The 25,784-nt window shown below is 42.2% G+C and overlaps 1 protein-coding gene across 3 annotated transcripts in view; it reads right to left on the bottom strand.

Annotated features, from left to right (window-relative positions):
- Positions 1-10,073, bottom strand: part of YIPF1 (Yip1 domain family member 1) — a 39,037-nt gene extending 28,964 nt beyond the window's left edge. For 2 of the 3 annotated variants that reach the window (XM_059135688.1, XM_059135691.1), the window contains exons 1-5: positions 9,930-10,073; positions 9,573-9,644; positions 9,111-9,190; positions 4,030-4,190; positions 188-268 (exon numbers count right to left, since the gene is read on the bottom strand). In XM_059135688.1, the coding sequence (XP_058991671.1) occupies positions 188-268; positions 4,030-4,190; positions 9,111-9,141 (273 nt within the window). In that variant the 5' untranslated portion in view covers positions 9,142-9,190; positions 9,573-9,644; positions 9,930-10,073. The remainder of the gene's footprint in view (positions 1-187; positions 269-4,029; positions 4,191-9,110; positions 9,191-9,572; positions 9,645-9,929) is intronic. The other variant, XM_059135690.1, reaches the window with a different exon arrangement.
- Positions 10,074-25,784: the final 15,711 nt, after the last annotated feature.

Here is a 25,784-nt window from a genome sequence, read left to right on the forward strand (position 1 = left end):
TTCAAATACTGCAAAACTGAAACTCTGTTATTACAGCTCTTACAATAAGAGTATTTTTAAATGTCAACCTTTACTTTTATAAGAACATATCCAGGATACAAAAGCTTTCACGTCATGTGACTGTTTAACCATAAAAGACAAAAGTTTCCACTACCAGTGAAAAGAAAGGTGAAACTGATTTACAAACCTGGTAAGTGTCTACATCAAAGAATGTTTGATAGTATTCAAATGTCCAGAAGGGGGAGCTTTTCTTCTGTCCAGCAAGTAACTGTCAGAGGTAAAATAAAATGTAATGAACACGGAAGTAATTTCCTTCTATCACCTACATAGACACTGGGTGCTGATCTAATGGCAAATCAAGACGCATGGAAGATGGAGCTCTTCGGCATTCATCAACTTTGCAACAGCTGTGCCCAGCTCAGCCTGATAGAAAACAAGCTTCCGTTTTTTGAAGTCACACCGAAAGGCTTCAATTCCTGGTCCGTCCACCAGGGAGAGACTTATCAAATCACTAGACTGTTCTCCCAAAAAAGCATTGTGAACAAGATCCCCCTTTCAGGATTATAAGAAGGCCTGGCTCAGTTCTATATAACCTGTATCAGGTACAGTAACATATATACGCATAGATACACATGAACATGTACAAACTTCCTCAAGATTCTTACACTATCACCACCTGAATTCTCAAAAAATCGATCTACTGATCTACTTTCACATACTAAAAACTTAAAATATACTCCTCTGATGACAAAAAAAAAAAAAAAAAAATACACACACACAAACCAAAGAAGCTAAGAAAACAAAAAAGAACATTAAAAAAACCAAAAAACCCCACAAAATTCTAATTTAGAAGAGGCACATGAGGGCACATCGGTCCTAACAGCACAGCTATTCAACAGCAGAATGAAAGCCCCTTGCCACTTCAGGTCTTTCATGAGGAGTCACACAGCACAAGGCACAGATGGCCTATGAGGAGTTCTGCATGACAAGGGAAGGTGCTCCAGTAGGTATTTTTTGTTCATTAAAAGGACAATTTTTCCATAATTTAAGTTGCCCAATAATGGCAGTGGCCGCTTTCCATGGTAATGAACAGCCTGCTTCTGGAGGTATTCAAGTGCTGTCTTTCTGATATACCACAGATGGCATTTATATCCTGGGAGGAAAGCTGAAACAAAGGAAACCAAAGTTTCTTTTGAACTCTAGTATTGATTGATCTAGTATTGATCAAGATATTGAATTGCACATGTTCTTTAAGTTAGGACAAGGAATTCAGTATCTACCATAGACTTTTGGTAACATCTTCCCAATTCCTAGACGAATTAAGATAATGGATAGAATGTTTCAGTTTTAAGATTTCTTTCCCCTTACACATTTCTTGAACTTTTGATGCCTGCTGTTGCTCAGTGTGATGGTTAATTTTATGCGTCACCTTGCTAGGTCACAGCGCCCAGATATTTGGTCAGACATTATTCTGGATGTTTCTGTGATGGTGTGTTTGAATAAGGTTTACATTTAAATTGGTGGACTTTCTGAGTAAAGCAGAATGTGGGGAGGCCATAGCAATCAGGAGCAGGCCTGAAGAGAACAAAAGGGGGACCTCTCTGAGCAAGAGGGACTTCTCCAACAGGCTGCCTTTGGACTTCCTCTGCTATACCAGCTCTTCCTGGATCTACAGCAAAATGTCTTTGGACTCAAACTCCAACTCCTTCCTGAATCTCAGCCTACCAGCTACTTTTATCAGATTTTGGATGCACCAAGCATCCACAATCACATGAACCAATTTTTTAAAAACAAACCTCTTTCAGGATACCTGGCTGGCTCAGTCAATTGAGGGTCCAACTCTTGATTTTGGCTCAGATCATGATCTCATGGGTTGTGAGATCAAGCCCCGGGTCGGGGAGTCTACTTGAGGATTCTCTCCCTCTGCCCTTTCCCTCACTTGCGCACTCACATGAAAGAAATATTTTTCAAATATTAAAATAAATACAGGGGTGCCTGGTCAGTTAAGCATCTGCCTTTGGTTCAGGTCATGACCTCAGGGTCCTGAGATTGAGCCCTGAGTTGGGCTCCCTGTTCAGTGGGGAGTCCACTTCTCCCTCTGCCTCTCCCCCTTCTCATGCTCTCTTTCTCTCTCTCAAATAAATAAAATAATTTTTTTAAAAATTAAAATAAATAAACCTCTTTCTCTATAAATATACATTGTATTGGTTCTGTTTCTCTGGAGGACTCAAATTAATTGTGTATACAAAGGCAAGTTATTTAAACTTTGTGCCTCAGGATTCCCCTTTGTAGAATGAAGATAAGAATAGTTCCTTGTATATGAGTTGTTTTGAGGATTCAATAAGATGATCCAATAAGGAACTTTAAATGGTGTCTGCAGCTATTAAATACAGAATGAACACCAGATATTGTAATGATAATGATGACAATAGTCAACACTGCTATTTTCTTATATTTCAGATGAGGAAACCCAGATGTAGGGAAGTTCAAGTACCTTACCCAAGACCAAATAGCTATTACTACTGGCTGGGCCAGGATTCAAAGTTACGGTCCTAGGCCTAAGATCTTTTTTTTTTTTTTTTAAAGATTTTATTTATTTGACAAACAGAGATCACAAGTGGGCAGAGAGGCAGGCAGAGAGGTGGGGGGAAGCAGGCTCTCTGCTGAGCAGAGAGCCCGATATGGGGCTCGATCCCAGGACCCTGAGATCATGACCTGAGCTGAAGGGAGAGGATTAACCCACTGAGCCACCCAGGTACTGCTCCTAGGCTTAAGATCTTGCCACAGTATCTAGTATATAAGGATATTTAATTTAGCATAAACTTCAATACTTATTTTGATATTTCATGGAGTTCCACAAAGACCACCTGGCACCCAAGAGCTAAACTATTTAATAAGCCTCTGGACTCAATGCTATAAACGGGGTACTCCTCTAGGGTATTACAGTCATGTCTGCATTTATAAAATATTAATAGAGGGATGCCTGGGTGGCTCAGCTGGTTAAGCCGCTGCCTTCGGCTCAGGTCTTCATCCCAGGGTCCTGGGATCGAGTCCCACATCAGGCTCCTTGCTCATCAGGGAGCCTGCTTTTCTCTCTGCCTCTGCCTACCCTCTGCCTGCTTGAGCCTTCTCTCTCTCTCTGACAAATAAATAAATAAAGTCTTTAAAATATTAATAGAAATACTATTTTTCAGAACACACCAATAGTACACACAGAAATCTTTGTGCTCAAAACCAGCCCCCTGATATTTACCATCCAACCAGATACAGAAACCTAGAGGTCTTCCTAGAACCCTCTGTCTCCCTCAACCATTTCCCACCAAGTCCTACTGACCCTACCCCCCAAAGCACCTGTGTCCAACTCTAGTTCTGGCTTCATCACTTCTAGCCTAGACCACCTCCAGGGTCGCCTTCCTGGCCTTCTGGCCTCCAGTCCATCTCCTTCCAATTTATACCTAAAAAGGCCACAGTATCTTTATCTTTTAATTTAGCTGGCCATATCATCTAAAATCTTTCAGTAGCTCCTGATAGCTTTCAGAATACAATTCCTATTTATTCGATTGGGTCCCTGCTGAGCCATGTGGCCTCATCTTCTGTCTTTACCTATATTTTGTTCCCAATGTAAGTGAAGACAGGAAAAATGCTGTGTGTGCCATGTTCTTCTCTGCCTCTTTGGCTTTGCCAAAACAATTCCCTTTGCCTAGATCACCCTTCCCTGCCTTCTTCCCTTGGCCACCTCCTACGTTGGTGCCAAGACTCAGTTTAGGGTTCACTACCTCCCCAATGCCCTCGCTCTGCTCCCACAGCCCTGGTGTCCCCTCTACCAGCATGCTTCTCATGGGTAACAATGCCCTGGGTACCTGTCTGTCTCTCCCCCTACCCCCACTCCGAGGCAGAGGACACATGTGACCCACCTTTGGGTCATCACTGCCCAGCACTCTGTGTGGCACCAAGGAGACAGTGAATAAATGCATGAAGAAGTTTTTAAAACGTTAAAAGGAAAAACCAATTTCAAAGGCAAGTTCAAACCTCAGTTTTGTCGGAGTCATCGTTCCCCAGCAACTCATCGTCCTCTTCTCCCCCTGAGCCTCTGGAGAGTCCTGGTTGGTGTGCCGGGCTCTCACTAGGACCCTCGATGTGAATCGTAGTGGCACCAGGGTTTGCTGCTGAAGTGGCTTCATCACCGAATTCTGAAAGCAATCCGAGGCCTTACCCACACTGGAAATGCTAGACTTTTCATTTAAAGGCAAGCTGTTACAACCCCCGTTTAGCTATAGACTCTACTTGATACAAATGGCAAAAGGCTCTGAAGAAAAACTCATCTAGAAATCAAGCTTGGAAAAAGGATTACAAACACAACACAATCTGGAGTCAGACCTGGATTTTAGTCCTGGTTTAGTTACTTACTAACAAAATGAGCTTGAGTAAATAACCCAATGCCGATAAGCTTTGGTATTCTCATCTACACAAAGGGGAGAACAATACTTATCTTCAGAGAACAGTATCTACAGAGAATTTGGGGAAAGTTAGAAATCTTACCCGAGTCAAGTCCTTAGCTGAATGGCTGGCCCACAGCAAGTACCCAATCTAAACCTCTCTTCTTTGATTCAAGGTCAAAAAATGTTAATGCAAGTTATTTTTTCCGAGAATTCCTATGTAATTACCATGGAAAACATAGGGTCAAAAGTGAAAGTAGAAACCACAGAATAAATATCACTCACAGTCCTGCTCCATAAAGGCAAACACTAATAATTTTTGGTATGTTTCCTTCTCTCTACACAGTGAATCCATAGAGTCATGCCAGTGACGAACATTCATTCATTCAACAAATATTTACTGCACGTCTACAGTGTGCCAAGTACTGATCTAGGATGTGATACTACATAAACAAATTTGTATCCTGCGCTGTCGACTAGAGATTATAGAAAAAATGATTTTTTCATTTTATATCAGTCTTTACAACAATATGTTCAAAAGAACAAAATCTTCCATCAGCTTCCATCAGGGAGGTGGAAAGAGTAGGAAAGACTGTTAAATTGGACATTTGGGGTGTTTCCAACTTTTCATTACAAAAATAGCACTGTAAGAAGTTTCTGCAGAGAAAAGCCCTTGAGTTATTACCTATGAACACTGATCACTGCAATCACCAGGACAAGGGGTACAAACCATTCATAAGGCTCTTAAGCCATGGTGATAAATTGTTTTCCAAAAGAACCTCAACTGCTGACAACCACCAGCAATGATGGAGACTTCCTGTCTCTGGGTATTCTAACAAACTTTATTTAGCTGCTCTTGAATAAAACTCAAGGCAGCTCTGAACCTTGGAAGGATTAAGGAAGAGTACTGGCAGGGCACTATTGTAAAACTACAAAGCATAGGGGCGCCTGGGCGGCTCATTTGGTTGTGCCTTTGTGCCTTTGGCTGAAGTAACAATACTGGGGTCCTGGGCTAGAACCCCAGTTGGGATCCCTGCTCAGCTGGGAGTCTGCTTCTCCCTCTCCCTCATTCCTCTGCTTGTGTGCTCATTGGTTCTCTCTCTCAAATAATTCAATAAAATCTTTTTTAAAAATTAAAAAATAAAACTACTAGCATACACGAATCCTACAACAGGCAGTTTTGTCAAGCGCTTCAACAGTGTGATGCTAGTTTTTAAAAATTACTTAAAGGTAATTTAAGTATTATTAAGTATTATTATTTATTATTATTATTATTAATTATTATTATTATTAAGTATTAAGTATTATTCTTCCAGAGAGTAACACCCTAAGGACTGGATCTCTCTGTGTCTACTTTATAATCAGAAATTCTAGTTGATTTACAAAGAAGCAGTTTTGTGTGCCATTCATGCTGGTCTTTTTAACATTGCTTTAAGCTTATTGCAGTATATGTATTGGGATTTTTCTGTAAAATGGGTGTGATTTTCTCTGAATACAGGTATGTGACAACAAGAGAAGTTGCTTGCATACCAGTTCAAATTGTTCTATATAAAAATGCTGTTAAAAGATACAGCTAGGTTACCCTAGTACCTTTTTTTTTTTACTTGAAATGTTAAATCCTTTATAAAGACCATAGCAGGAAAACAGTGTAATTTTTTTTCAATTGCTAAATATAAAATGTTTGAGAATTTTAATTTTCTTTTATGTGTGCTGTCTCAAAATATGGGGGTAATATAACAAATCAAAACTAATTTTTTGTAGACAACTATTACATTTTTTAAACTGTTTCAATGCCAATGTATGTTCTACAGAAGAGAATGGTTCTAGGATAACTAGATGGGAATGGGCCTCTAGGATAACTAAGCCCACTCTTACTGTCTTTCAGCTATGTAAACAGTTTTAGGGTGAGAACCAGAACGACTAAAATTAATTAGGTGGCTGGTGTGTAACAATTAGTCAAGCCTCAGTCTGTAGTGTTGGAATAGCACAGTGCTCTGGAGTGAGAGGGTCCTTTGTTTAAGTTAAGACTAACACTCCATGACCTTGGGCAAACGCCTCTGTATCTCTGAGTCTCTGTTTCTAAAAGGCAGATAACACCTATCTTAGAGAGATTTGGGGGATGATATGAGATAATAATAAATATTGTCATAGCTATCATTTGTTGACTGGACAGGACACTAACATTTAAAAAGATGGTCACAACTGAGGGAGTCAGACAGAGGAAGATACACTTAAGTCTCATATTTAAAAAGCAGTAGTTCAGTGGGCAGTCTCATATTTAAAAAGCAGTAGTTCAGTAGTTCAGAAGGGCATGCCAGAAGAAGGAAGAGAGAGTCACTTGAGAGGGAGAAAGGACAAAGATGTTCAAAGGAGGATGATGAGTTGCCTGGGTGGCTTAGTCATTAAGCGTCTCCCTTCAGCTCAGGCCATGATCCCAGGGTCCTGGGATCAAGCCCCACATCAAGCCCTGAACCAGACTCGTTGCTCAGCGGGAAGCTTGCTTCTCCCTCTCCCACTCCCCCTGCTTGTTTTCTCTTCTCACTCTCTCTCTGTCAAATAAATAAATAAAAATAAAAAATAAAAAGGAGGATGATAATTCCTCTATTTGAGGGGATTAAGAAGGGCTTCTCAGAGGAGATGCCACACAAGGACAGCCAGAGGTGGGGTAGGGATGGCACCGCACACAAAGGGCATGTGAGGAGCAACAACCAGAAGATGGAGAATGTGTGCCCTGTTTGAGAAACAGCAGGTAGCTTGGTTTGACTGGAAGGTAGCGTGTGTACCTCTCACTGTCCACACGTAATGCCACATATGAGTTATTCGTGTCCATCTCAGCTCCTAGAGGGCAAGCCTAGTGTGTTCTTTATTTCCGTCACCAACATTCTCTGGTTCTACATGCTGGCATATCCTGGCATACGCTCTGTGTGGTCTCTGTTCCTTTTCTGACACAGTGTCTCCCACCTGAAGGGACCTGATCTCCACTTTCTCACCTGAACTACCATCTACCTCAGGAAAGCCTTTCATGACCTCACAGCATCCTGCGTTCTCTTCTAAAGAGCAAAATCCTAAACACCATTTATCCCATCCTCTGTGATTTGGCTCTGGCCTCATCTCTAACCTCCCCTTGTGCTAATGTCCCTGGCCGTCTGTGCTCTGGCAGATTGGCCTTCCTTCAATTACTTGGGAAAAAAGTCATATTTCTGCCCTCCTCAGGGGCTTTGCATATGCTGTTCTCTACGCTGAACTTTCTCCCACTGTACTTAGAAAGGATGACCAAGGAGGGCCTCTCAAATGAACTGAGATTGGAACAGAGTGAGGGAGCAAGCCCCATGGCTATCTGGAAGAATTCCCAAACAGAAAAACGGCACAAAAGAAAGGGTGTACTTGGTGTCTAGGAAGGACAGTGACAGGCCCATGTAGGAAGGGCAGAGAGAGAAAGGGCAAGAGTAGCAGGAGAGGAGATCAGAGGACGTGGAGGGTTGGAGCACTTCAGGCCTCCTAACACAGAAAACGCTCTGGCTTCCATTCCTAGTGAGATGGGAGCCACTGGAAGGTTCTGAAGGAAGGACATGATCTGACTTAGTTTCAAAGGACTACTGACTGCAAAATACAGACTGCAAGGAGGCAAGGGAGGAAAGCAGGAAGACCAGAAGGAACGTAAGGGCTGTAATCCCCACAAGAGGCGATGGTGACCTTGAGCATGATTAGAGGCAGAGGTGATGAGAAGTGGTTAGAAGCTGGTTGTATGTTGAAGATGGAGGTGTATTTCTCTTTAAACATCCCATCTCTTCCTCAGATAACATCGGCTGTGAAGCCAGGCTGCCTGGGTTCAAGCCCTGCTTCACCACCTGCTAATTATGTGACCATTAGGCAGATTACTTAATTTTTCTGTGCCTCAGTTTCCTTGCTGGTAAACAGGGAGAATAAAATAACTATTTCCTAAAGTTAACATAAAGATCAGATGAGCTAATATTTGTAAAGCAAAACAGCACCTAATATACAGTAAGTGCTGTGTGACTGTTTGCAAGACAAATAAGCATTTGTCCATCCCTAGCCTAGGTCGGGCTCCAGGTTATAAGTGATGAACTGCTCCATCAGCACTTTCATAGCTTGTGGATATATATTTAAGTGATCATTTACCAAATTAACGGCTCCCCCACTAGACTGAGAGCTACGTAGGGGAGGGAACTGTCTTGTTAACTCTTCTATCCCTGATAACTAGAACGACTGCCTGGTTCCTAATCACACTCATGAGATATTTACTATTTCAATGAAGGAATGACCTGATCACCTTTCACCATGATTACCTTTTTACACTTTTATCTACTCCAGCAAGGTAAAAAACTTCTCTTTTATCTTTTTATCTCCTATATCTAGTAAGTTAGAAGCACAAAGTGGGGGCTCAGTAAATGTCTCTTGAACTAAAGCAGTAACTCTATAAACGTTTTTTGTAATCACTGTGTTCAATTAATGATGTTACCAATCTAAAGGGCTATTTGGCAAAAAAAAGAACAGCGGGTGTAGACAAACAAAAGACCTGGATGTGGCCGACATTGTTTTACCAAGATGTTTGAAATAATCTTTTTAAATATAAATGCCAGTCTATCAATGAAAACCCATCTCTGTGACTGTGGAAATAACTGATCATAAAAGGTGGGCACCCAGCTGATGTACCTTCAAACTGCAAGTCATCTACAGCTGCCATTCAGCCAGTGGGTCTTCTCCCAATTATTAAGAAGAAAATGTGCAGAGGTCTAAAAAGGAGAAATAAATAAATTTCATAGGATACCAGAATAAATATATGCAAACAATTCTTATTTCACTGTTAGAAATGGTACTGATTCCCCCGCCCCCCCCCCGCCTCCTTTTTTTAGTGGGGTGTGACACGTCCTGTATAAAGACAACCATTTAGCGACAGATACTATGAAACTGTCATAAATAAACTAACCCCGGGGGATCAAAGGTTCCATCCAATATCACTCACTCTGTTTGTGTTGAAGAACCAGGTACAGATTGGAGATTTAAGGGTGAGGAAGGGGAGGCTACAGTCCGAGAGATGGTCATGAGCACAGTGAAGAGCAAAGGCAGGTCAGCCTAGCCAATGGTTAAGGGCACAGGCTCTAAAGTCAAACAGACCTGGGTTTGATTCCCGATTCTGCTTCTCCTCGCTGTGTGACTGTGGGCTCCTCTGGGCCTCAGTTTTCTCATCTGTAAAATGGGTTCGTAATGGTACCTACTCACAACGTATCGGAGGCCATTAAATGAGACAGCGAGTGTAAGGCGCTTAGTGTACAGCCGAGCAATTAGTAGGTGCTGAAGTGAGGGCCACCCTGCAGCCTGGGACACACTGAACCCCAAGCAGGTCTGGGAAAGAGCTGCCCAAGAAGCAGAGGCAGTGTTTCAGGGGGAGGAGCTGGGCTGCAGCTCGCCAGGCGAGCAGGAGATCGCGGGCCCCCTCTGTCTCCGGCGGGCCGGCAGACCCTGCCGCCTCACCTCGGGGGCCTCGGAGTCCAGCCGGTCGTGGGAAAGCTCCGGACTCAGTTCCTCCGCGTACGTTCGTGCCCTGCCAAGTTGCCGGAAGCCGGAGATCCGGGGGGCGGGACTTCTCCGCCTCCTCCGGGCAGAGCCCCGCCTCCTTAAAGAGCCCCAGCACCGGGACACGTCGTGGCCCGGGACTCCAGAGCCGGCACTCCTCCCTTACCTCCCCACCCCCCGCGCTCCGTCGAGGCAGAGGTTCGGGTTCTTAAAGAGACAGACGCCGCCAGGTCCCGTGGGGAAACTGTGGGGTTTGGGGAGAATTCTCAAGCGTGTGGGGTCTTCTTCCTGTTTATCTATACCCTTTTCTTTATTGAAATATAAAATACTATAACGAAGGACGGTTGTCAAGAGACAAAAAGTCATCAATATTCCTCACATTCTATTTTGGCCACAAAAATTTAATTAACCGGTGATGGAGCGGATTAGTCAAATCGCTACCGAGTTGCGAATGGGTGGGTGATCGAGGGCTGGTGATGTCTATTCACGTGGACGCCCCCCAGTAAGTGTGGTACTCCCGCGCCCCCTCCTTCTGTCTCGGGTGGGGGCGGGGGCGGGGAAGCGGTAGGCTATGGCCTCCCGCACCCCCTTTTCCCCCATGGCGCTCACCGCCACCCCCAGCCGGGCAGGGACCCAGTAAACCACGGCGGAGGTGCACTGGCGGACCTGGTGAGAAACGTTTTGCCTTGCCTTCTGTCTTGGCCTGGTTACGCCTACACTGCCTTCCAGCTTGGGGGGTCATTTTCTCCTCACTGAGAAAGCCCGCCTTGGCCTAGGACCTCGCCAGAACTTCTGCGCTCCCCTGTCTCCTGGGCTTGCTTCCAGCACCGCGACTGCTATTGTCTGCCCACCTTTACCAGCTTGGGAGCCATCGGATTGCAAGGGCCAGGAACGTCTCTGGTCTCTGGGTGCCCAGAGCCCAGCACGCAGTACTTGTTCACTGAAGGTTAACTGTAGAGTGGACGGGTTCTGGCTGTCTGAGTCCCAGAATCCTACTTCCGGGCTCACACAAGGTGGAAACTGTGGCTTTGGCCTCACCACACCCGACCCTAGTGATCAACTTAGAAGACTTGACATCTGACTAATCAGTATATATATATGTATTCTTATGCGTACACACATACAATGTATTTGCTGAACTGACATCATGATCAGACTTTATGCGTGCAGGATCTCTAATTCTCAGAAAAATCTTGCAGGCTTGAGGTGACTCTCCTCATTTTATAAAGAGAAAGTTGAGGCTTAGAGTATGTGCAGGGTTCTTTGGTTGTATAGGTACCAGGAATGAACCACAATGCACAAGTTCAGGTGCCCAAATATGTCAAACGCCTCTTATGACCCATTTCAGGTCCTCTTGGCCTCACCTGCTGCTTATTTCACCACTGTGGACATTACTCAGGCACCAGGAGTTAGAACCTAAGTGAGCATCTCCTCAAGTCCATGCCTCAGGCTTCTCACTTGCATCATGGCTTGTGTCTTGGCGGTCATGGGTCTGCTGTAATTGGTCAACATGGGGACAGGAGAAACCCAGGATTGCAGGGGTGGGCAGCAGATGATGCGTTATGGGACACCTCTTTAATAAGAGTGAACAACTGATGCTTCTCTCTTTTTTTCCCTTCAGAAAGACTCTCCTCAGATAGTTCATAAAGCTTTCTCTTGCAGGATCAAGCAACAAATGCCTTAGGAAGTGACCGATTTGATAATGTATCCTTGCCATGGCTGTCCTCCCTTCCCTGCTTTAAATCCCCATGCCTCACTCTTGGCTCTTGGACTCACACTTGCCAATAAAGTCCTCGTATGAGGAACTTACATTAAGGCGTGCTGGTACCAAGAATGGCCCCAGGAATCAGCCCTCAGGTTGGAATTTCCGAACTGGCCTGGTCAGTGGTGAGATGGCCAAAACCCCATTGCTGGGGTAAGTGTGTGTGTTGTGGGGGGCAGGTGAGAAAACCAAGGCTATGTATTTCTTCTCTTGGAAACAGAAAGAAAAGTTATATGGATATATTAGTCATAGTGATATACAAGTTTTGGCTCAAAATGAGATAAGAGTCAAAGATGACTGGTTTAACTAAATTCTCAACTGCAGGCTGTTTTGCTCCGAGGGGGTATTTGGCAATATCTGAAGTCATTTTTGATTGTTGCAACTGGTGGTATGCTACTGGGGTGCTCCTGGTCACCACAATTCTCAGCACCCTACGGGCCACAGGGTAGGCCCTCACAACAAAAAATTGTCTTATTCAAAATGTCAGTGGTGTCAAGGTGGAAGAACTGAGCTCAAATGTTCAGATGTCCTTATCTTGTCTGCACAAGTAGTTAAGCCCAAGTAGGTGAGCTCAGCGGGTGATGCGAACCACTGAGTAAGGGAACCCACTCTTGCTGTCCCTTAGTTAGAAGGAGAGAAGAAAGAGAGGGGAGGGGGAGCTGAGGAGCAAGTCTTGCACTGATGGACAGGGAAGTGGGGTGGACGGGCCACTCTGGTTAGGCATGCATGTGACCCTGGCCGAGTCCCCCAGCTTTCTACTGGTGATCACACAGCTGAGCCATGCTCCAAAAAGCATCCCTAACACCCTATGAGTGACACCCATCCCAAGGAGCGCTGTGGGAGGATCTCACCCTGACTCTTGGGGTGACAAATGAGGGATGAGCAGTTGGTACCACTTTAATTTTTTTTCTTTTGGGTTTTCTAACAAACAGTACTCTTGTCCTTTTTAAAGTGTGCCTCTGATAATCTCTTCCCAGTTCCACAGGCCAGTGAAACCACCTTTGTAGTGGAAAGTCAGCAATGGTAGAACTAGTTACATTACAGAAATTAGCCAATGCTACATGTAAGGGGTTGATTTGTTGTAATGTTAATTGTCTAGACCAGGGCTGGTAGTCTTTTTCTAGAAAGTCCAGAAGAGTTAATATTTTTAGCTTTGTGGACTGCATAGTCTTTTGCAACTAGTCAACCCTACTGCTGTAGCACAAAAGCAAACATAGGCTAAAGTATAAGTGAATGAGCAAGCTGTATTCCAATAAAGTTTTATTGACAAAAATAGGCTAGAGGGCCAGATTTGGCCATGGCCCACAGTTTGCCAACCCTGTTCTAGATTTACGAAAGTGACCGAGAAAATGTTGAAGTGAAGGTTAAATCTAAAAGTATGTGTTGTGCCTGTAGTAGTAATATTCTGAATAACACATAAAATCGAGGGAGTATTCAAAAACAAGTTCCTCACATCTTGAACAAATAAGTCCAATTTCGACATATGTATTCATTTTCTCGCTTTTATCTTCCTCCTTAGCTTAAAGGAAAATACTACCAACATTCATGTCCAAATGATCGTGTTCATCATTTGCAGTTACTGGCGGGCTGCAGAAAAGTGTTCAGCAAAAATCAATGAATCCTGTGAGAATCAACTGGCTATATGGAATTTGCAGTAAGGAACATTTTATATACATTTTTAAAAATTTATTTATTTATTTTAGGGAGGTGGGGGAGGGGCAGGGGGGCGTGTCAAGCAGATCCATGCTACTCATGGAACCCCACTTGGGACTCAATCCCATGACCCTGATATCCCAGCTTGAGCTGAAACCAGGAGTCTGATGCTCAACCAACTGCACGCACCATCCAGGTGCCCCGGGAATATTTTATATTTTATTATAATTTGTATGTCAGTAAAATTTATAACAAACTTACATACAGACATAAGCTACTTTTTTTTCCTAAGAGAACCGGTGGTTAAACCTCTAGATTCAGGCCCAGATTTCTCCATGAAGCTCACAGGCCTTCTCCTTCCCTGGCTGTAGGGCCTGAATCTAGTCGATTCTCACAGGATGCATTCATTGATTTTTTGGTCAGTCTCTTATGACCCCAAACTTGCATCACTACCCCAGGCAATTATACTGTTAAAGAGTTTCCACTGATTGTTTCAACAAATGCCCTATTTTCCTGGAGTAAGCTCTGAGTCAGGTCCAATGGGCCAAGACTTAAGAATGGAGCTTTCTAAGGAAGACGTTAGACAAGTCAAATAAAGTCAGTTCTCTGGGGATGGGACCTTTCTGAAGAGCTCCAAATCCATTCTGCCACCTCCCGCGTCAACCTGATCGTTACTTTTCACGGCAACCACTGTTGTGAAGCTGTTGTTTTTCAAAGGGACCTGGGAGAGGGGAATGGGAATAGAGCAAGTTAAAATATCATAAAGCTCACTGTTATAAAACTCAGCTGTCTTTCTTCAATAGACACTTTGCAGGGGCACCTGGGTGGCTCAGTGGGTTAAAGCCTCTGCCTTCGGCTCAGGTCATGATCCCAAGGTCCTGGGATTGGATGGAGCCCTGCATCTGGCTCTCTGCTCTTCAGGGAGCCTGCTTCCTCCTCTCCCTCTCTCTGCCTACTTGTGATCTCGCTCTGTCAAATGAATAAATAAAAAAATCTTAAAAAAAAAAAAGACACTTTGCAGATTATTGCAAGCTTTTCTTTAGTTAATTTAAAGAATTCTGAAAACAGTTGATTTTGACCCTTTTTGCCAGTGTTCTCATTGCCTTTATGAAGGAGTGGACTTTCCAAGACCCTTATGCATCCATTCCAGAAGTGCTTCTAGCTCATTTACAATAAATGCAATTATTTTCTACATTTAGACATTTCAGTCATCTTTCTTCGTATTAATTACTTCTTTATATCTGCTTTCCTATTTTCCATTAGCTAGATTAATTTTTTCTTGCTAACTCGAAGTTATTCATCTCTTATTTTGGTTGTTGCTTCTAACTCATTTTATTTTTTCATATCGGCTTATTAAGCTTCTTATCATACATATACTATCCTACTGAACAAGGAAAGACTTTAACACATGCCCTAGGATTTTAATTCTGTATTGTTATTATATAATATCATTGTTTGTTCTGATACTTGCTCATTTAGACGTTGATAAACTTCACAAACATATTTCTTATTTTCCTTAGCTCATGGCATTTTCTTAGATCCACTTCTCTTCTTGCTAAAGAACGTCCTACAATGGGGGCGCCTGGGTGGCTCAGTGGATTAAGCCGCTGCCTTCAGCTCTGGTCATGATCCCAGGGTCCTGGGATCAAGCCCCACATCGGGCTCTCTGCTCTTCGGGAAGCCTGCTTCCTCCTCTCCCTCTGCCTGCCTCTCGCCAACTTGTAATCTCTGTCTGTCAAATAAATAAATAAAATAAATCTTAAAAAAAAAAAAAAGAACGTCCTACAATGATATTTTCAAGATGGGTCTCTGTGTGGTAAACTTTCTGATTCTTCTACATGCCTCATAATATCTCAGATTTATTTTACTCCCGTGTTTCAATATTAATTTAACAGAACATGAAGTTCAATATTAATTTAACAGAACATGAAATTCAGTCACTTTCCTTCAAGGAAGCTCTTTTCCTTCAACACTTGAAAAATATTACTCCATTTTCTTCTTGCCTCCAGTGGTTCTTACCATTATTTTACTTTTTTGTAGAGATCTGCTGTTTTTCTGGGTAGGACCTGTATATTGTATTGTATTATATTGCATCTGGATTGTATTTTTTAGAGAAGTTTTAGGTTCCCAACAGAATTGAAAGGAAGGTACAGAGATTTCTCCATATCCCTTTGCCCCTACATGTGCATCAACATCCCCCATCAGAGTGGTTCATTTTTACAGCGGATGAACCTACACTGACACATGATAATCATCTGAAGTCCATGGTTTACATGAGGATTCACTCTTAACGTTGTATAGTCGTTGGATTTGGACAAATGTGTAATGGCATGTATCCACCATTGTAATACCATCCAGAGTACTTTCGATGCCCCCAGATCCTCTATTGTTCCTCCTATTCACCCTACTCTCCCCCTGATGTTTTTCACTATCTCCATAATTTTTGCCTTTTCCAGAATGCTCCATGGGTCAAATCATACAATACGTATATCCTTCTCAGATTGGCTTCTTTCACTTAATAATATGCATTTAAGTTTCCTCCATTTCTTTTCATGGCTCCTTTCTTTCTAGCACTGAATAATATTCCATTGTCTGCATGTATCACAATCTATTTATCCATTCATCTACGGAAGGACCTCTTGGTCACTTCCAAGTTTTGGCAGTTATGAATAAAACTGCTATTAACATCTGGGTGCAGGTTTTTATGTGACGTTAGGTTTTCAGCTCCTAGATAAATATCAAGGAGTGAAATTGCTGGATTGCATGGTAAGGATATGTTTAGTTGTTTAAGGAACTGCTGCACCATCTTCAAAAGTGGCTGTACCATATTGTATCCCCACCAGCAAAGGGTGAGAGTTTCTTTTTTTTTTTTTTAAAGATATTTTTTATTTATTTGACAAAGAGAGAGAGGTCACACCTAGTCAGAGAGGCAGGCAGAGAGAGAGGAGGAAGCAGGCTCTCTGCTGAGCAGAGAGCCCGATGCGGGGCTCGATCCCAGGACCCTGTGATCATGACCTGAGCTGAAGGCAGAGGCTTTAACCCACTGAGCCACCCAGGTGTCCCAGGGTGAGAGTTTCTGTTGCTCTCCATCCCCACCAGTATTAGGCGGTGTCAGTGTTCTGGATGTTGGCCATTCTAACTGGCGTATAGTGGTATCTCAAGGGTATAGTTGTTGCTTTAAAGAGTTATTTATTTATTTCAGAGGAAGAGAGCATGAGCAAGAGGGGCAGAAAGAGAGGGAGAGAGAATATAAAGCAAGACTGCACTGAGCGGGGAGCCTGACATGGGGGCTCCATCCCATGACCACAAGATTATGACGTGAGCTGATACCAAGAGTTGGACGCTTAACCAACTAGGCCACCTAGATGCCCCATGAATCACCATTTTATACACTTATTTGTCACCTCTATGTCTTCTTTTTCTTAAAGATTTTTTTAAATTTATTTGACAGACAGAGATCACAAGTAGGCAGAGAGGCAGGCAGAGAGAGAGGGGAGGAAGCAGGCTCCCTGCAGAGCAGAGAGCCCGATGCAGGGCTCCATCCCAGGACCCTGGGATCGTGACCTGAGTCGAAGACAGAGGCTTTAACCCACTGAGCCACCCAGGTGCCCCTCATCTCTATGTCTTCTTTGATGAGCTATCTGGGAAGGTTTTTGCCCATATCTTAATTGGGTCATTTGTTTTCTTGCTGTTAATTTTTTTTTTGAAGATTTTATTTATTTATTTGACAGACAGAGATCACAAGTAGGCAGAGAGGCAGGCAGGGGGAGGGGGACGTAGGCTCCCCGCCCAGCAGAGAGCCCAGTGTGGGGCTTGATCCCAGGACCCTGAGATCATGACCTGAGCCAAAGGCAGAGGCTTAACCCACTGAGCCACCCAGGTGCCCCTGAATTTGTATACTTTTAAAAAGTGAATAGTAGCTCGATAAAGCTGTTAAAATTTTGGTTTTGTAGCTAAAAAATCATCACCAAACCCAAAGTCATCTATGTTTTCTGCTATGTTATATTCTAGAAGTTTTATAGTTCTGTGCTTTACATTATGTCTGTGAATCTACTCTGAATTATTTTCTGTGGAAGGTATAAATAAGGTCAGTGTCTAAATATGTTTTCCCCTCACGTGAATGTCCAGTTTTTCCATCACCATTGTGACAAGACTATCTTCTCTCCTTTGTGTTGCCTTTGTTCATGTGTCAAAGATCACTTGACTATATTTATGTGGTTCTGCTTCTGGGCTCTCTATTCTGTTCCACTGATACTTGTCTATTCTTTTGCCAGTACCACACTGTCTTGACTATTATAGCTTGATAGTAAGTCTTGAGTTTGGGTAGTATCGGCCTTCTGGCTTTGTTCTTCTTCTTCAACATGATGTGACATCTGCTTTTTCTCTTTAGAAACTTATAGAAATTTCTCTTTGTGACTGAGGTTCTTAAATTTCACTATTATATGACTTGGTATTTTTTTTTTAATCTTCCTTTCTATCTGAGGTCTTACATATTTCTCTAATTATAGTGGTTTTTTAGTCAGAATTTCCCCCAGACCTCTAGTTGTTTCCCCTCTGGGTCTGTGAATCAGGACGGACTCAGTCATGCAGCAATAACTGATGACCCTGCCCCCACTGTGTGCTTTGATGCAGGTTGTTTTGTTGAATGTCTTCCTTTATTGTAGCTGCACTCTTAAGACGCTATCTTATTTTTCTGAATGAACTCTTACTCCCCTAAGGGTTTTGGTCCCTGTCCTGGTGACAAATACCTGAGAGAAAAGCCTAAAAAACTGTGCTCTATGGGATGAATTGGAAGGGAAAGGTGTGGAGAGCTACCGAAGAATGGAGAGAGCTGCTGTGTTTTACTCTCTGTCACTGTCCTGGCACAGCTTATTGTCAAAACACTGCTCTCGTTAGCTATACCCACCTAGTCCTTGGAGGGATGGAGACAGATGGCAGAAGTGGGAGCACTTAGTTCTGGCCAGCCTGCCAGAAACTCAGTTAACCATGCCCCATTCTAGTCAGGTTCAGGCAGTAGTGATGGGCTGGCTACCACTTGTGTGTGTGTGTGTGTGTGTGTGTGCGCGCATGTGCATGTGTGACAAGAGGGAGTGAAATGGTCTACCAGTGAAATGTAAGGGACAACAAAGGACACACAGAAAGAGGGTAGTCCACCTTCTCTCCAGTCCCCAGTGCCCAATCTTCTCAGCTCAGCTGTTCGCTCTGTCCTATACCCTCACCGAGACCTGCTCACCCTTTGTTGCCCAGGAAGTTACCACGCATCCACATGAATCTGATAGTGTGATCAACCGCTTTGGCCTCTGGGGTATTTTCAGAGTCTCCATCCTCTTAGGAATTATAATATTTTCATCAACATCAATCAGTTTTGAGGAGATGGTGCACAAAGCTTTGTTCCTATTCTTGTTTTTCCATTTAGACAATATTTCTTTAGATTTACCTGCATATTTACCAGTTTTATTGTCACTATTCCTACTGGCATTTTAGACATCCCCCCGGGAGCATTTTCCTTCTTTCTGGAAACCTTAGGAGTTATTTTAATGAAGTCTGTGATTGTAAACTCAGTTTTTATTTATTCAGAAATACTTTTTTTTTAAAGATTTTATTCATTTATTCATTTATTTGACAGGCAGAGATCATAAGCCGGCAGAGAGGCAGGCAGAGAGAGAGGGAAGCAGGCTCCCCGCTGAGCAGAGAGCCGGATGCAGGGCTCCATCCCAGGGCCCTGAGATCATGATCTAAGCCAAAGGCAGAGGCTTAATCCACTGAGCCACTCAGGCGCCCCAGGAATACTTTCTTTAATCCCCATTCTTAAAAGACAGGCTGGGCACACAGTCCTAGACTGCAGGCTATTTTTTTTCCTCAGTATTTTGAAGATATTATTCTGATTTCCATTGTTGCTGCAGGACTCCACTCTGGTGGACGCTGTTGGTGCCCACCTAGATCTTCATTACTACTGGTTCCTCCATTCCCCACCTTTCTGTGTTGACTGCTAGAGGCTCAGAGCTCCCTTTTTCTCTGGAGAATTACCCTCAGCCGAAAGACGCTGTTTTGCTGAGAATGCCTCGGAGGTTATACACGCAGCCAGTAACTGAGTGATATGGGTATACTAATGGTTGACCCCTCTTTGCCTCAAATTGGTACAACTCAGTGGTGCTGCTCATGATCCAGAACTTCCTCATGGAATCAAGGAAAGACTAGACCTCACCTGAAACCAGCCGTCTTCTGAAAGAAGCTTCCTTAGCTTCTTCCCTTGTCCTATCCTGTTTTCCTCTTCCTTACAGGTTCTCCTGAGAGCACTCCCGCTGTAAATTTTGTGCCAACCAATCATGTCTCAGGCTCTGCTGCTAGGAAAGCTGACTCATGACTGCTGTCAACGTATTTCTTATTCCTTTGTAGGTGATAGTTTCTTCCCTTGACTTTTTTTTTTTTTTTTTTTTTTTTGCCTCGCTTGCTTGCTTGCTTGCTTTTGCCTATTTCCTATCCCCCAGGCCTGTTTCTTTCTTTTTTTTTTTTTTTAATTTTTATTGTTTTGTTTATTTTTTGTTTGTTTGTTTTTAATTAAATTAATTTATTTATTTTCAGAAAAACAGTATTCATTATTTTTTCACCACACCCAGTGCTCCATGCAATCTGTGCCCTCTATAATACCCACCACCTGGTACCCCAACCTCCCACCACCCCCGCCACTTCAAACCCCTCAGATTGTTTTTCAGAGTCCATAGTCTCTCATGGTTCACCTCCCCTTCCAATTTACCCCAACTCCCTTCTCCTCTCTAACTCCCCATGTCCTCCATGCTATTTGTTATTCTCCACAAATAAGTGAAACCATATGATAATTGACTCTCTCTGCTTGATTTATTTCACTCAGCATAATCTCTTCCAGTCCCGTCCATGTTGCTACAAAAGTTGGATATTCATCCTTTCTGATGGAGGCATAATACTCCGTAGTGTATATGGACCACATCTTCCTTATCCATTCGTCCGTTGAAAGGCATCTTGGTTCTTTCCATAGTTTGGCGACCATGGCCATTGCTGCTATAAACATTGGGATACAGATGGCCCTTCTTTTCATGACTTCTGTATCTTTGGGGTAAATACCCAGGAGTGCAATTGCAGGGTCATAGGGAAGTTCTATTTTTAATTTCTTGAGGAATCTCCACACTGTTCCTCAAAGAGGCTGCCCCAACTTGCATTCCCACCAACAGTGTAAGAGGGTTCCCTTTTCTCCACATCCTCTCCAACACATGTTGTTTCCTGTGTTGTTAATTTTGGCCATTCTAACTGGTGTAAGGTGATATCTCAATGTGGTTTTAATTTGAATCTCCCTGAGGGCTAGTGATGATGAACATTTTTTCATATGTCTGATAGCCATTTGTATGTCTTGATTGGAGAAGTGTCTGTTCATATCTTCTGCCCATTTTTTGATATGTTTGCCTGTTTCGTGTGTGTTGAGTTTGAGGAGTTCATTATCTTCAATAAATGGTGCTGGGAAAACTGGACAGCTATAAGTAGAAGAATGAAACTCGACCATTCTCTTACACCGTACACAAAGATAAACTCAAAATGGATAAAAGACCTCAACGTGAGATAGGAATCCATCAGAATCCTAGAGGAGAACATAGGCAGTAATCTCTTCGATATCAGCCACAGCAACTTCTTTCAAGATATGTCTCCAAAGGCAAAGGAAACAAAAGCGAAAATAAATTTTTGGGACTTCATCAAAATCAAAAGCTTCTGCACAGCAAAGGAAACAGTCAAAAAAACAAAGAGGCAACCCACGGAATGGGAGAAGATATTTGCAAATGCCAGTACAAACAAAAGGTTGATATCCAGGCCTGCTTCTTTTAAGATCTTTTTATTGTTGTTTTGTGTGTGTATTTATTTCATAGCTTCACTAAAACTGTGCACTGATTACTTCTTAAAAAATCTTACTCTTGGGGCACCTGGGTGGCACATTTGGTTAAGCTTCCAGCTGTTGGTTTTGGCTCAGGTCATGATAATATCAGGGTCTTGGGATTGAGCCCCACACCAGGCCCCATGCTCAGTGTACATTCTGCTTGTCCCTTTCCCTCCCCCTTTCCTCCACTGCCCCTCTGCTCCTTCCCCTGCTCACTTACAAGCCCACACGCTCTCCCTCTCTTAAATAAATAGGTTTTTTAAAAAGTCTTACTCTGAATTGCTTAATTTCTCTGTCATGTTTTCAAATAACATTTTTTCATGCTTTTCAAATCCTTTGATTTGTATGGCGTCCTGAGTAATTTCTTTTATATCATTCTAGCTTATTAATTCTTTCTTCAGGGTTCCTAATCTGCTATGTAAACCACCTCCTGAGTCTTTAACCCAATTATGTATTTATTGTCTGAAAGTTCTGTTGGGTTCTTTAAAAATCATTTTAGATAACCTATGAATGCTTTTTTTTTTTTATCCAGTGAGGCAAATACTTGAATAGCTTGCTGGTAGGAGCTGCCCTGGCCCCTGTGAATGAATTAAACCTTTAATACACAGTTACAGTTATTTAAATAGTCTGCATTTGATAACTCCAAAGTCTGGAATTCCTGAGGATTTAAGTGTTGTTTTTCTGCTGACTCCCTTGTGGCCACTCACGGAGGTAATCTTTGTGAGCTCATATCAGTTTCATCCTAATGTATGGAAATCCTCAAGCTCTAAATATTTTGTCTTTTCTAAAAGTTCTATTTGGCTCTTTTTTCAAATGTACACCATCATTAACACCAGGGTGCAAGAGATAACTTTTCAGAGAGGAGTGACTATTGCTTCTTCCAGAAGCCAGAAGTCCCTGCTGATATGGGACCACTTTTATATCCTTCCAGGAGTCTCTGTCTTAATGCAGGAAACTCCAATCAGCAGCTCTATTCTATAACATATTTAGGACTTCCTTGCACAATCACAGAGCTGATATTGGTGTTTTCCCTCAGAGCTGCTCTAACTTGTGCATTTGCTCAAGACCATTTTGCCCAGTTCCCTATTTTGGTTTTACCTAATGATAGTATTCACATGTGTTTATACTTATGTGTGGGTGTTTGGAGATTTTCCTTTTTCTCCCTTGAAAGTAGCTCATTAAAATAGTTTTTTCATGGAAAAGCTAGTTGTTTTGTGAGCAGAAAGCTGACATACTGCTAGAAATGAAATTTTCAAATATTTTTTCTGTTATTCAAAATTCCAAGCATGCACAGAAACTAAAGGACAATACAATGAAATCTCGCATACCATCGCCCACATTCACTTACCACAGTTTTGTCATCTATCCTCCTTTCTATGTTTTTGTGAGCCCACTTCTTTTTTTTTTTTTTAAGATTTGATTTATTTATTTATTTGACAGAGAGAGAGAGAGAGAGAGAGATCATAAGTAGGCAGAGAGGCAGACAGGGTGGGGGGGAAGCAGGCTCCCTGCGGAGCAGAGAGCCCAGTGCGGGGCTCAATCCCAGGACCCTGAGATCATGACCTGAGCCAAAGGTAGAGGCTTAACCCACAGAGCCACCCAGGTGCCCCAGTGAGCCCACTTCTTAAACTTAAAAATATTTATTTTAAAGAGAAACTTCATATTGACTCTATGAAATGGAAAACCATGATCTTTTGCCATTAATAGAATGAAACTATAGGAAATACAAGGAAAATCGAAGTTATTAAAAATTAAGAAAATGAATAATAAAATATAAAAGCCATAATTAATTGATTTATATATACATATCTAAAAAGTTTTTCAGTGAGGAAAATGGAAGAACACATGATCAATCAGTTATAAACGTATATGAAAGCTCATTGTCTCTTCATTTAAGATAAGGATTAGTTTCTGAAATAACTGCATGTCCAAAACTGTTCCATCATCATACTACATAATTACAGAAGCAACAAAATAATTTTAGGGTATTTATAAATTTGAAATTTTTTAGGCAAATAGTCTGATTTCCAGAAAATATTGAAAATTACTTAAATTTTTAAAGAAAATTTGAGAATATGGAAAGTTTAAAGAAGAAATAATAAAATGATTTTGTCCTTTGGTTTCAATATTATAGCACCAAGAATCTCAACTTCCCACACAAACCTGCAATTGGAAAGGAAGGGCAAAACATATTTAGTCCCTTTCTAGGTTTCAGTGATAACATATTTTGCATACCTACTTTGCATTATGAGTAATCGGCAGCTTCTGAAGTGATGGTTAATGTCTCACTGAAAATAACAGAAGTACTGAATGTTTGAAATATTTATGGGCTGCCTGTGTAACATGGGTATCACAGATCCAGCCCAGGATTCACTGATCCGTAAGCAGTCACAGAGAACTGTGCATTATTGTCCTACTCAAAGCCAAGCTTTCACAGCGAAAGAATATAAAACAAAATCAGCAAAGGGATATGGGGCAAAAGTCCAGAGAAAACAAAGTTGTGACAACACATGTGAAATACTATCTCCCAAGGACGCACATCAGAGACTCAGTTCCCAAGGGTTTTACTGGAGACTGGTCCCTTAGCCAGCACCTACCCAAGTTCCAGAGTCTCAGAAGGAACACAGCTGTTCAGCATCAGGTGCTCCCATTGTTTTCATAAACGTTTGTGCACAGAGAACCACTATGAGCAGTGGTGAGAACCCTTCTAAAATCCCAAGTTCCCAGGCACTAGCAAAGGACCAACCTTAAAAGCAGGACTTTTTAGGGATAGTAGTCTCAGGTCTGCTACGTTAACTTTTCTCTGAAGACATAGCTCACTGCTATACTATCTACTTTGGTCTTATCCTAAGTGATAATACCTATGAAATCACAGTTTTGGTGTGGCTTTTATATGTAATATAAATTGAAATAAATATGTAAGTATTAAAATTTTAAATGTTAATGTGTGTACCATCTCATACCCATGGTATGGGATACATGTGGCTACTTTAAAACAGAACAAAACAAAAAAACAAAATAACCAGTGTTGGTGAGGATGTGGAAGAATTGAAACCCTTGTACACTGGTGGTGGGAATGTAAAATGATGAAGCCTCTATGGAAAACGGTTCCTAAAGAAATTAAAAATGCAACTACCACTTCCATTTCTGGGTATATACCCCAAAAGATTAAGATCAGGCTTTTAGGGGCGCCTGGGTGGCTCAGTGGGTTAAGCCTCTGCCTTCAGCTCAGGTCATGATCCCAGGGTCCTGGGATCGAGCCCCGCATCAGGCTCTCTGCTCAGCAGGAAGCCTGCTTCCCCTACCCCTCTCTCTCCGCCTGCCTCTCTGCCTACTTGTCGTCTCTCTCTCTCAAATAAATAAATAAAATCTTAAAAAAAAAAAAAAAAAAAAAAAGATCAGGCTTTTAAAGAGATATTGGTACACACATGTTCATAACATCATTCACAGTAAAAATATGGAAGGAACCCAAGTGACAATCAACAGATGAAGGGATAAACAAAATTTGCTAGATATATACAATGGAATATTATCCAGCCTCAATTTAGGAATGAAATTCCTTAATATGTTGTAAGATGGATGAACCTTGAGGACATTAAGCTAAGTGAAATAAGTCAGTCACAAAACAAACAAACAAACAACAAATACTGTATGATTTTACCTATATGACATACTTAGAGTGGTCAGATTCATGGAGGGAGAAAAACAGTGGTGGTTTCCAGGAGCTGAGGGGAGTGGGGAATGGGGAGTTATTGTTTAACGGGTGTAGTTTCAGAACTGCAAGATGGAAAGAGGCATATGGGTAGATGATGGTGATGACTGTACCATAATGTGAATGTTCTTAATGGAAGTGTATGCTTAAAAAGAAGTTATCAAGTCCTGAAAAGACATGGGACATATTATTAAGTGAAAGATAGACTGAAAAGGCTCCATGCTAGGTGATTCCAACCATGTGACATTCTGGAAAAGGTCAAACTATGGACACACAAAAGATTAAGGGTGCCAGGGGTGCGGGGAGAGGTAGGGATGAATTGGAGGAGCACAGAGGATTTTAGGGCATTAAAACTATTCTATATGATACCGTAATGTTGGATACATATTATTACAGATTTGTCGAAACCCATAGATCATACAATTCCGAGAGTGAAGTCCAGTGTAATCTGTGGACTTTGGGATACTGAATTGTAACACGGCCTCATCAGTGGTAACGCATACAACACCCTGCTGCGATTTGGATTGTAGGGGGGCCTCTGCGTGTATGGAGATAGGGGTTATTTGGGGACTCACTGTACTTCCAGCTTAATTTGGCTGTGAATCTAAAACTGCTTGAAAAAATACAGTCTATTTAAAACCAACCAACAAAAATACTTTGTATGGCAAAATGCTATGTGCACACGAAGGGCAGTTACTGCTTACAGAGGCAGGTGCTGTACTTTGGGGGCACAGCTCAACATTTCCAGGGAGATGCTTAGAAACAGAACATCTTTTGGAGCTGTTTTTT

Source organism: Mustela lutreola, chromosome 10 (genome assembly GCF_030435805.1).
Source record: "Mustela lutreola isolate mMusLut2 chromosome 10, mMusLut2.pri, whole genome shotgun sequence".
Lineage (NCBI taxonomy): Eukaryota > Metazoa > Chordata > Mammalia > Carnivora > Mustelidae > Mustela > Mustela lutreola.